The sequence below is a fragment of the Neoarius graeffei genome, chromosome 1 (genome assembly GCF_027579695.1).
Source record: "Neoarius graeffei isolate fNeoGra1 chromosome 1, fNeoGra1.pri, whole genome shotgun sequence".
Taxonomy (NCBI): domain Eukaryota; kingdom Metazoa; phylum Chordata; class Actinopteri; order Siluriformes; family Ariidae; genus Neoarius; species Neoarius graeffei.
Window position 1 is genome coordinate 71,691,983 of NC_083569.1, and position 12,933 is coordinate 71,704,915.

General features: G+C 41.8%; 1 protein-coding gene, 1 non-coding gene and 1 pseudogene across 3 annotated transcripts; 1 reads left to right on the plus strand and 2 right to left on the minus strand.

Moving 5' to 3' along the window:
* The first annotated feature begins 6,382 nt into the window (after positions 1-6,382).
* On the plus strand, positions 6,383-8,172 carry LOC132888596 (uncharacterized). Of its 2 annotated transcripts, XM_060924652.1 has the most exons (3): positions 6,383-6,521; positions 6,647-6,929; positions 7,277-8,172. In XM_060924652.1, exons 1-3 carry the CDS (start codon positions 6,508-6,510, stop codon positions 7,745-7,747), a joined length of 768 nt encoding a protein of 255 aa, XP_060780635.1. In that variant the 5' UTR covers positions 6,383-6,507; the 3' UTR covers positions 7,748-8,172. The 2 variants fall into 2 exon arrangements, with proteins under 2 accessions (XP_060780635.1, XP_060780627.1); XM_060924644.1 differs by having other exon boundaries at positions 6,383-6,929.
* An 833-nt stretch (positions 8,173-9,005) lies between these two features.
* LOC132898134 (U1 spliceosomal RNA) lies at positions 9,006-9,168 on the minus strand. Its single transcript, XR_009656458.1, has one exon. It is a non-coding gene; the product is annotated as a U1 spliceosomal RNA (small nuclear RNA).
* Positions 9,169-12,271: 3,103 nt separating this feature from the next.
* Positions 12,272-12,450, minus strand: LOC132897560 (U2 spliceosomal RNA; annotated as a pseudogene).
* Positions 12,451-12,933: the final 483 nt, after the last annotated feature.

Sequence of the window (12,933 nt, forward strand, 5' to 3'; positions counted from 1 at the left end):
CACAATTGCCTTAACCTTATCCTTCGCAAATTGACCATTTACCTCCAGCTGATAATGCTCTGCTAACTTAAGCAGCTGATCCTTCGTACACTGGTCTAATATCTCCTCCGACGGAGAAGCAATAAAATCTTTAACTTCCACCGTCGGCATTATACCGCAGTGCGCAACGTTGAACAAAACAAACAAAATTAAGTGTCTGACTCCATGCACAAGCCCACCAAACTGAAAGCCAAACAAAAACAATGCCTGTCCCACTACCTACAAAGCCCCACAACCTAATTAAGCTGCGGCCTAGCTCTTCATGTAGCTACTGGCGGTGGGTAATTAAGTGCCAAAGCCCAGTAGGGAGAAAAAGCAACCAGAAACTGGCGACTCCTCTCACACTATGGAAACACTCCCGAGACAATTGCTCTAACCGCTTTCACTACAACACTACAGAACCCCCCCTGACAAAGTCCAAAGGAACAATGCCGCTCCACCTAACAAGGGACATTCATCGCTCATTTAACTCGAACCAGTGCAACAAGTCAAACACTTACCTTATTAAGCGTTGCGCACCGAGGCAGAGCTTCCAAACTTTACCTCAAACAAAACTGCGCCTCCTCAAACAATAGAGACTTCCCGTTTCATTAGCTCTACACCTGTAACCTGAGCTAAACATAAGGGAATACCCACTACGAAGTGACATACCTAATGACGACATGCCATTCACAAAATTAACCCGCAACGCTTGCAGACCAAAAAAATTGCATCAAACAATTTAAGAAAAAACAAACGGGTTCTAACTTTGACGAGCCCCCATTTGTCACGGCTTGGCTCAAACCATGACAAAGAGGAGGACACAGGGGTAAAGTTCAAATAATAATTAATTTATTATAATAACAAAATACAAGAAAAATCAACAAAGTAGAATGCGTGAACAATGAGCTCGTGCGTGTTACATACAAAAAAAAGAAAAACAAAAGGAAAGAAAACAAAAGAAGCTCCCACAGGAAACGGGGAAAAAGTGGTTTTAAGGACGTGGCGACACCGGGCCAAGGTGTCGCCAATTCCCGGGATGGTCTGCAGCCACGCCTACAAGGAACACACACACACACAAAGCAAAACAAACACAGACAAGGCCAGCAGACCATCACAATGATGGACGGTCGAATCCCAAAGAACCTCCTTTACAGCGAACTGGAATACGGTTCAAGGCCCGTGGGTCGTCCGAAGCTTTGCTTCAGGGACCTATGCAAGAGAGATATGATTGCAATCGGCCTGGCTGTTGATAACTGGGAGCTGCTTGCCGCAGATCGCGCCAGATGGAAGACCAGTTGCAGCGTGTCCCTTGAAGCAGGAGAGAGGAGGATAAGGAACAAGGCTGTGGCGTAAAAGGAAAGAAGAAAGGTGGCTAGAAATGCTCCGCCAACATCGGATTTCGTGTGCGTTGGCTGTGGTCGACCCTGCCGTTCAAGGATCGGGCTCTTCAGCCACAAGAAGCGGTGTCATCTCTTGCGCTAAAGTCATGGACATGCGTCCGAATGACAGCCTACTACTTACTTTTCTAAATAAACATACAATGTACTTAAACATGTTTTAAAATGGATAAAGCTATATTAAACGTGTACTGTTCAATACAAGATCAAAATGTCTCAGATTAAAATTACAAATAAGTTGCCTCGGGGCAGCATGGTGGCGTAGTGGTTAGTGCTGTCACCTCACAGCAAGAAGGTCCGGGCTCGAGCCGTGGCCAGCAAGGGCCTTTCTGTGCGGAGTTTGCATGTTCTCCCCGTGTCTGCGTGGGTTTCCTCCAGGTGCTCTGGTTTCCCCCACAGTCCAAAGACGTGCAGGTTAGGTTAACTGGTGACTCTAAATTGACCGTAGGTGTGAATGTGAATGTGAATGGTTGTCTGTGTCTATGTGTCAGCCCTGTGATGACCTGGCGACTTGTCCAGGGTGTACCCCGCCTCTCGCCCGTAGTCAGCTGGGATAGGCTCCAGCTTGCCTGCGACCCTGTAGAACAGGATAAAGCGGCTACAGATAATGAGATGAGATAAAACCTGTAATTTGCTAACACCGAGCAAAGACATGTCTGAATCCTGAATGACTCCTATTTGTATAAATAGGGACTAAATAGGCGGCAAAATGTAGTTGTCATTTTTTTACTGTTCATTTGAATGCTTAGACTGGACTAGGCAGGGCAATCTATTAGCACACCAGCCCCAACAAGAACTTTTTTTTTTTTTTCACCGGCCGCTACTGGTTGTTTGCCTCTGTGTGTCAGCCCTGTGATGACCTGGTGACTTGTCCAGGGTGTACCCTGCCTCTCGCCCAGTCAGCTGGGATAGGCTCCAGCTTGCCTGCGACTCTCTAGAACAGGCTAAGCAGTTATGGATAATGAATGTTTTTTTTTTTTTTTGATGGCCAGTTAATGGTCCAAATCAATGGAGCAGATGTTAATTTTTGTGCTTGATACATTCCTAAGACTGAATAAAATTACCTCAAGTGATCAAACCAGTTCATCACAATGGGTAAATGGTTCTCCCCCCCAACACACAAATTTCACCACGGTTCTAAAACTGCCTTTGAAAACATCGTTATCTGGTTTTTATTAAGAAGTACAATCATGACATACATAGACATTCCTATTGAGGTATTTCACCTGACGTCACAGGGTCACGTGACGCCCCGGTGTCCACCATTTTGGACGGCAAGCTAGCTAATGTCAACAACAATAGCTAGTATGTTACTGTAGCAATATTTACGTTCAGTCATTTGGATGACTGTTAAAACCTTTCAGTCTCAAGTTTTTCCTTTACTGGATTTACTAGTTTACTGAGCTAGCGCGCGATGGCTCCCGGCTCGGCCGGCGAGCGCGCGATGGCTCCCGGCTCGGCCGGCGAGCGCGCGATGGCTCCCGGCTCGGCCGGAGAGCGCGCGATGGCTCCTGGCTCGGCCGGAGAGCGCGCGATGGCTCCCGGCTTGGTCGAGCGCGCTAGCTCAGTAAACTAGTAAATCCAGTAAAGGAAAAACTTGAGACTGAAAGGTTTTAACAGTCATCCAAATGACTGAACGTAAACATTGCTACAGTAACATACCAGCTACGATGTTGTTGACATTAGCTAGTGCTAACAGCTAGTTGCTAATACACTGCTACAACTACACCGACCCTAATAATACAGTTCTTGGTCATTGCCTGGTAACAGCAAATTTATAACGGGCCATGTCTCAACAGACTAAGAAGTTATTTCAATGACATTTAATAACATTTTGTTTATCCTGAGGACCGAAAGTAAATGAAAATGTGAACAAACCTTAGCTGTAATCAGATGGCGACCACCGGCTCCAGGGACGACCCACTGATGTAGGCATGTTACCCAGCCTGACACAAAATATTTGTAGGCATCCAAACTCTTATACGCTTTCAGATCAATACCTGTGTATGGCGATGGGTTTTTAACGACATAGGTATACAGATCATGTGGGCCGAAGTCAGGTAAAGACGAGGGCTTCGTGTACTTCCGTACGTCAGTGAGCAATCCTGGTGGAAGCAGGTAAACGTCGTTCTCTAAGCCTGCTAACCTCAATTTTTGCAAATACCTCTCCCTCTGCTCACCCTGTAAATGCCCTACGTCGCTGGATAGTGAAGGTGTTTTCTGCATCTCGCTCCTTTTTCTTTTATGTTTTTCGTTTGTCGCCTTCCTCACATTCAAACTGATTCGAGCCGTGCCGTCCAAAATGGCAGCATCACATGACTTGGTCACGTGAGTGAAATACCTCAATAGGTGAACTTCCGCGGAATACAAAAAAAAGTCACGAGACTGAAAATACTGCTTAGATTTGTTGAAATTGACACGAGCATGCCAAAATTATGGGAGTGCCAGAAAATACCCTCAGACCCCAGAATCTCATGATATAATTAATTATTAATATATAACTGATCTGTTACTGTGTTGTATTCTAGTGTATTACATGAGCTATAATGACAACCCACATTAGTATTTCCAAAAAAAAGCATATAGATTACTTACTTAAACAGTTAATAAGTCTTAAATTGCACTCTCAAGAAACACTGAAAAGAACAATAGAAAAAACAACGCTATTATTTGTTTTTATACAGTGAAATCAGGGGAGAGCGCGAACACAGTCCCCCACTACCACAAGATTCCCACATCCGGGGAATTCGCAGGGTACAATCATGACATACATACGTTACTGTAGGTGAACATCTGCGGAATACAAAAAAAAAGTCACGAGACTGAAAATACTGCTTAGATTTGTTGAAACTGACAGAGAATATCAAAATTGTAGGAGTGCTAGAAAAATAACTTCAGAGTCTCATGATAAAATTGTTAATATATAATTAATCTATTACTGTGTAGTATTCTAGTGGGTTTCATAAGATCTAACTAACAGCAGCACATAAGTATTTGAGAAAAAACTATTACTCAAACAATTAATAGATAACAAACCACACTCGCAAATTAGAAACCACGAAAAAACTTTAAGACGTCAAAATCATCTGTTTTTGGGCCAATTCACCTCAAATGGCTTGATTTCAACTGAATTTTTCTGGTATTGCGCAAGGTAAAAAAAATTGCACAAAATGTGACAGATATTTGACCAAAGTTTAATATAAAATAGGAGAATTACATTGATCTCGCTCCTGAATTTACCCAAGATGTGCCCTTTGCCCCTGTGCATTGTTAACATCATAAAAAGCTAAGCAAAGTCTTCCTTAGATTATCTTCAATTATAGACTATTCTTTCACAAAAAAACCCCCCAAAACTCAAAAACAACACATTTATCTGCTTTTATACAGTGAAATCAGGGGAGAGCGCGAACGCAGTCCCCCACTACCACAAATTATGCAGTCGAGATTCCCACATCTGCGGAATTCTCGCAGGAAACAATTACGACAGTTACTGTAGGTGAACTTCTGCGGAATACAAAAATAAAAAAAGATCACGAGATAGAAAATACTGCTTGGATTTGTTAACACTAAGAAGAGAGCATACAAAAACCATGGGAATGCTAGAAAATACCCTTAGAGTCTCATGATATTAATATATAATTGACCTATTACTGTGTTGTATTCTAGTGCATTTCATGAGCTGCAACTAATAGCAACCCAAACCAGTATTTTAAAAAAAATCTACGTAAGTTAAGCACTAAAATAACTAAAAAAAAAAAAACATTCAAGAAATAACATACGCAGAAAAACAACCGCAAAACATCATAATCATCTGCTTTTATAATGTGGATAAAGGAATAACAACACGAAAAGCCTAATGTTAATAGATAGACTTCAAAAGTGTTAAATGAGTATGCAACCTAAATAGATAACCTATAAAAAACTCCATTATCTTATGCTGAGTATTACAGTTTTTCTCCATTGGTTTGGCTCATTTCTTGAAACTGAGATGACATTCTCAAAACAACATGGACAAATCCCCAAACTAACTTGCAGTTTCTCACAACAGAATGGCATTTATCATTGCTTTCATCAATATTTCAAATGCTTTGTACATGTCTCAAGCAATTAGTACATCCATGCAAATGGCTATGTACAAGTATCCTACAGTTAACACAATCAGCCTACATTTAGTACATTTTTCAAATGAATGTATCTTGCTGATCTATCCCAATTGGTTGGTTCTCAGTGTAATGGTCATTGTCCTCAAAACATGTCAGCACATTTTCATCGTATAAGTCATCATATGCAGAATAGTCTGCTCAATTGTCAAAATAGTGTTAGGAAATTGGAATAGAATACAGTACATATTTTGTAAGATGTCATAGTAAATTTAGGATAATCATGTTAGTAGGTAATAGGTGAAATCAGTTTCTGACTAACGAAGGAGGAGTGTCCCACTTTGCAGGTGACCAATCCATCTGTTTGTTGAGTTACCTGACAGGTGTTATCTATGTTTTGGAGTGCTGGCATTGCTGTATATATACAGCTTGGCCTGGTGCTAGTACTTTTTCCTATGTCAACATGGAGAGAGAGCAAGTGCATCAACCAGGGCAATCTCCACTTGGAGGAAGGGGAAGAGGAAGAGAAGGAAGAGGAGGTGGAGGATTGAGGGTGTGTGGAGGTAGAGGAGAGGGAAGAGGAGGAGGAGTGAGGGTTCGTGGTGGTGGAATAGGAGGAAATAGAGTTCGCAGACATCATGTTGTCCCAGATGAAATTCGGGCCACCATTATTGATCATGTCATCAACCATCACCTCACAATGGCAGAGGCAGGGCGCAGAGTGCAGCCTAACGTGCCACGCTCCACAGTTTCCTCCATCATTCAAACCTTTTGGCGGGAAAACAGGTATGCACTCAGGCAATGACAACTGTTTGACTGTGTGCGTGCGTGTGTGTGTGTGTGTGTGTGTGTGCGTGTGTGTGTGTTTAGACCCAGGCCGAAAATCTTACCTCGATGTGAAGTCACAGTATTATACAGTTCACTACTGTAGAATGACAAAGGAAATACTGTTGTAAATTGGACAAAATACAGCAAGAATTCGCAATAGAATGGCAGTGCAATTGTAAGTACAGTAGCCTACAAATACAGTAAAGTGGTGTGTAATGCAGTCATTACTGTACAGTGATTGATAATCTGTAACAAACACATAAGGCAAGGACAACAAATAGTTATGTTGTCTATGTGCAGGATTGGCCGACAACCTCATGCGGGTGGAAGAAGAAAACTTCTAACCGATCGCCAAGAACAGGAGATCTGTAACATGGTGATAGCAAATAATGCCATAACACTGACACAGATCCGGGATGCAGTCCTCCAAAACAATGGCGTCTTCCAAAACATCGACTCCATCAGCATATCAACAATAGACCGGGTTCTGAAGAAGAACCTAATCACCATGAAACAGATATACAGAGTACCATTTGATAGGAACACTGCCAGAGTAAAAGAGCTGCGGTACCAGTATGTGCAGGTAAGTCAATTATTCATTGTCTATCATTTTGTAACCTATAAGTAGCCAACACTGCAGAGGTTCCAATTTCTGAGGGTTTCAGTATCCTCCTCTTTACCTTTGGATTCCAGCTTTACAATATATGACCACAGCATTTTGCTGAACTGTAACAGAACACTGTCAACAGTATGTCTCTGTTCTCTTTGTATCAAAAACTACCCCAGAAAATCTGCATAAGTCTGCACTCTAGGATTGGAACCACAGTGGGTTATATTGACTTTGTGAAGAACATATTGTGTAGCATTGCTGTGACCATATGACCCATCTACATGATTGATTTTTTTTTACTCTATTTATCTCTTTTCCAGAGAATCCTGGCACTGGAGGGGAGTGAAACACCACACATCCTAGTGTTTGTTGATGAGGCAGGCTTCAACCTGGCCAAGGGCCGCAGGCGTGGCCGAAACATCATTGGCCAGCGGGCCACAGTGGATGTCCCAGGCCAGCGGGGGGGAAATATAACCATGTGCGCGGCTATTTCAGAAAATGGTGTGGCCACCCACACTGCAAGCTTGGGCCCGTATAACACAGAGAAACTCCTCCGTTTCCTGGACCAACTATATGTATATTTGGTCCCAGAAAATGAGAGGGGTCTCGAAGGGCCCCACCTACCCCAGTTTGTCATTGTATGGGACAATGTTAATTTCCACCGTGGTCCACGCATCCGGGCATGGTTCAACATGCATCCAAGAATGCATAATGTCTTGTTACCACCATATTCTCCATTCCTGAATCCTATCGAGGAGTTTTTTCTCTGCTTGGAGATGGAGAGTATATGAACACCATGCTGAAAACCAGAGGTCTCTCCTCAATGCTATGGATGCTGCCTGTGAGGATATAACAGGTGATCAGTGTAGAGGATGGCTCAGGCATTCACGACGCTTCTTCCCACGCTGCATCTCAAGAGAAAACATCAGATGTGATGTTGATGAGAATCTGTGGCCGAACAGAGCACAGAGAATGGATGGCCAGGAAGATGAGGATGGTGACCAGGCGAGAGAGGGGAGTGACCGCGACTAAACAAAATGTCTTCATTTGTGACTCTTTATTTACAGTATTCATTTTTTGTTTGTTTTTGTGGGTTTTTGTATTTTGTGTACACAGTATACACAGCGTATACATTTTCCTTTTTATTGTTCCCTACCTACAGTAATGTGTACAATTCACGTTAGCTGAGAATAAAAATGAAAATTCCTCGGCAGAATGAGTGCAGCGTGTGTGTGTGGTGTGAAAACTGTATTCCTATAGTTAGACATATGCCATGACAAAGCGTCTAAGCATTTTGACTCGCAGTACTTACACAATACCAAAGGGACAATGCATTTTGGAGGCACTGACTAGTTATATGAGAAGGGAATGTAGTTTTGACAGATGGGTAAACTGTTTTGGGAGCTGTACAAACATTGCCAGGTGATCCATGTAGTTGTGCTGTCCCATCCAAGTTATTTTGACAGAAGAACTGAATGAATGAAAATGTGCCAAAGCAATTGAGAAGGATTTATGCCATTTTTATGGTACTGACTATTTAGATGGGAAAGGGATTTCATTTTGAAGCATGGATGAGTAGTTTTGGGAGACAAATGACATTTTGCTGGTTATCTGAAGTGTTGTGCAGAACTGTAAGTCTGTTTGGCCAAATTGCCTTATAGTTATGAGAATGTCATCTCAGTTTCAAGAAATGAGCCAAACCAATGGAGAAAAACTGTAAAAAAAAAAAAAAGCATGAGATTTTAAAAATATTACTTAGATTTGTTGAAATTGACAAAACATGCCAAAATCATAGAAATTACAGAAAATACCCTCAGACCCCAAAGTCTCATTATGTAATTAATTATTAACATACAACCTATTTATAACTGTTATATTTTAGTACATTTCTTAAGCTATAATTAATAGCTATCATAGCAACTCTTAAAACCTAAGCTATTATTCAAAGAAGAAAAACTTCTATATAGTATGCTCGTTAAGACAAATAACACGCGACAGATTAATCGAAAAACAAACAAAAAAAAGGTGTCTGTTTTTATACAGTGAAATCAGGGGAGAGCGCGAACGCAGTCCCCCACTACCACAAATTATGCAGTCGAGATTCCCACATTTGGGGAATTCGCAGGGGTCAGACAGCCGGAGTGCAATGGCTGAGCCTCGCCCTGGGTGAACCACCTTCTTGATCATGGTATCTCCCCTGCCAGGTAAGTATGAGTTCACAACCCACTGCCGAGCGCCGCCACCACCACACACACTCTTCACCATCATGGTGAGGATAACATTTCCCATGATGCACTGCTCCTGACCATATACGGAGAGCCACGCTTTTCCGGAAGTAGTTCTTCACTCCAACTTGATCACTCAGTTCACAATTGGTAAAACAAATCTTTCCACATTCTACTTCGAGAGACAATATAACATTTGGCATGATCTTGCAAAACAAAAATGATGAACTCTAATGTAATTCCATGTTTGGCCATTTTTTTTTAAATACACAAGAACAGTATCCTGAAATCATCCCCCAAATTTGTTTCTTTCTTGAACGAGTTTAAATGATACTTAAGAGTCTTTAAATGTGTAAAAAGGTGCAAAAGCAGAAAGATTGATATTTTAAAACATTTTCCCACTGAACTAGATAACTGAGATAAAACCATTTCCCCCTTGGACACGTTTTTCTTAATTGTTCATTTTCTTGTGTGTTTTCTTTTGTCTCCCCCTTCTGTCCATGGATATCTTTAACTACAGCATTTCATACATAATTTATTTTCAATTTTGTAGCGTATTATAAAAGCTGTTTATCCAGGATTTTTATTAGATTGTTCCCTTTGATAACTTCTCTGTTCTTTCCTATATTTAGTAGGATAACACGATATTATACTATATTGGTTTTGTACTTTCAATAAAGACTCAAGATTCAAAGATTTTTTATTTTCAATTCACTATATATCCAGGACATATAGGAGAATCGAAATGCTGTTTCTCTCTCACCTTACAGATAAAAAATATTTATATTAAGAAAAATTATATATATATATAGATAATATAGGTAAAAATACACTAAAATCAAACAATGTACAAAATAGCAGTAATGCAAATACAGTACAGTATCTGTAACGGAGAAGGTGCTTAGAAGAGCAGCTTATGAGGTGTACATGAGCAGTAGTGCAAATGAGCAATAGCAGCAGATACAACAGGAATGCAAATGATTGTAGTGTGATGTGCAAACGGATGAGATAGAGTTTCTTGTGTGAATTAATGTGTTACAGACCAGGGGTAGGTAGAGGACAGAATTCAGTACCCTTACAGCTTGGTGGATGAAGCGATTCAGTAATCCTGTGGAGCAGGCCCAGAGGCTCCAGTACCTTTTCCCTGAGGGCAGGAGGCTGAAGAGTGAATGTGAAGGGTGGGAGGTGTTCCCAGTGATGCTGATGGCTCTGCGGGTGAGACAGGAGTAATAGATGTCCGTAAGGGAGGGATGAGGGGTACCAGTGATCTTGCTGGCCGCGTTCACTATGCGTTGCAGAGTCTTCCGGCAGGAGGCACTGCAGCCTCCGTACCACGCAGCGATGCAGCCAGTGAGGACACTCTCAATGGTGCCCCTGTAGAAAGAGCACATGATGGGGGGTGGGACTCGTGCACTCCTCAGTTTGCGGAGGAAGTAAAGGCGAGTTTGAACCTTCTTGGCCAGTGATGCGGTGTTGTTGGACCAGGAGAGGTCCTCAGCGATATGCACCCCTAGGAATTTGGTGCTGCTCACCCTCTCCACTGCAGCACCGTCGATAGTCAGAGGGGGATGCTTTGAGTGACCCCTTCTGAAGTCGACCACAATCTCTTTGGTCTTTCCCATATTCAGGAAGAGATTGTTGTCTTTACTCTACTGGACCAGTTGGCTCACCTCATTCCTGTAGTTGACTTCACCTTTGTTAGTGATGAGGTCCACCACAGTCATGTCATCCGCAAACTTGATGTGGTTGGTGCTGTAGATTGGTACACAGTCATGGGTGGATCAACGGGGTGAAGAGCAGCAGGCTGAGCACACACCCTTGTGGGGCCACTGTGCTCAGCATGATGGTCCTGGAGGTGTTACTGCTGACCCGAACGTTCTGTGGCCTTCCTGTAAGAAAGTCCAGCACCCAGTTACAAAGAGAGGTGTTGAGTCCCAAATGTCCGAGTTTTTGTATTAGCTGCTGGGGAATGATTGTGTTGAATGTCGAACTGTAATCCAAGAACAGCATTCGCACCTAGGTGTTCTTTGAGTCCAGATGAGGGAGGGCTGGGTGTACAGCAGTGGAGATAGCATCCTCCTGTTTTTTATACCAGCATCGATTTCACGTACCTTCGCTTCGTCTCGCTTGTCAACTGTATTCGGCATTTTGAGTAAAAAAGCCGATATGAAAGAGAAACGTATTTTTGAAGCGCAGCGACGATGAACATGTGCAAGTTTCGATAAAATAGAACAGATGCGGGTACTTTTGTAAGAACTGTTATGATTGGCTTTTGTTCTCTCCCACACTCTTGTAAGAACTGTTATGATTGGCTATCATGCTCTCGCCAGCGATGTTTTGGCCAATTACATTGTAGATAACACGTATTCTACCGCGAGACTTAGCGAGACTAAAGATGGCGAAAATGCAAACATGTAACATCGTCGTACGCTTGAGTATCACGAAGGAACATACCCCAACCCCCCTCAATGAAAAAAAAAAATCTCAACGGATTTGGCATAATATCGATTTTTGCTCAGAAAAAGCGGAAATCCGCCGAAAAGCGGAAAACTCTCATCTCTGAGTTACAAAGAGAGGTGTTGAGTCCAAAATGTCCGAGTTTTTGTATTAGCTGCTGGGGAATGATTGTGTTGAATGTCGAACTGTAATCCAAGAACAGCATTCGCACCTAGGTGTTCTTTGAGTCCAGGTGAGGGAGGGCTGGGTGTACAGCAGTGGAGATAGCATCCTCTATGGACCTGTATAAAGGTATTGTGTTTTAATTTAAAAAAAAAAAAGCCACAACAGTTAATCCAGGAGAAGGGAAGCATTTCTCCACAGGACAGAGAGCCCTGATCCTTCACTCGGTTTTCTCACCAACACATTAAACAATGACATGAAATAAAACTTACCACTTGGTTCATGTAAAATATGGTGGCGGTTTTACTTAAATCACTACACACAATGAACATAATTCAAAGAAAACTGATGACAGCTCAACATTATTAGCTCTTTAAAATAAAAATACACCCAATAGCCAGCATTAACTACACAGATATTCTGGTCACAGACCACTCAAACACTGATCTCTTCTGTTTTTCCACTGTATGAAGGAGGTGCACAGTTCCCAGAAGTACTGCAATACCGGGTCGATGCGTGGAGTGGACGGAGCAAGCCCCTATTCCATCTCCCTGTCCCAAAAATCAATTTAATATATGGTCCCCAGGTAAGGGACATATCAGATATTAAACTGATAAGAACTGATACTACCAGGACCACCATAAAACCATTAGCCTCTCTTTACAAAATGGCTTTAAAGATTTTGGATAAAAAGCCAAGATATTACCATCATTGTGCTATTATATCAAAATACAACATGCTGTCCTTTGAGAGTTTTATTTGTTTTGCTCATATGTGTTTATTGTATAAACTTTTCCATGATCTTGCACCATCACCTCTTAGGCAGTGTATATCACTGTGCAGAGACAATTTAAGAGTTTCAAGGTCCTCTGTGAGAGGTGATTGCTATGTGGGTTATAGGAAAACTTCCTTTGGTCAATCAGCTTTTTCTGTTAGTGCAGCTGAAAAATGCAATGCAATTCCAGTTCACATTAGAAACAGTGCAAGCTTTAGCCAGTTTAAATTATCATTAAAGGTATGGCTTAAGGCTAATCAAATATGTGATCATTAATCAGTGTGCTGTTTTATAGTAAGTATTGTGAAATGGTATGTGTATTGTTTTATATGACGATGTCTATTGTTGTATGTGTGTT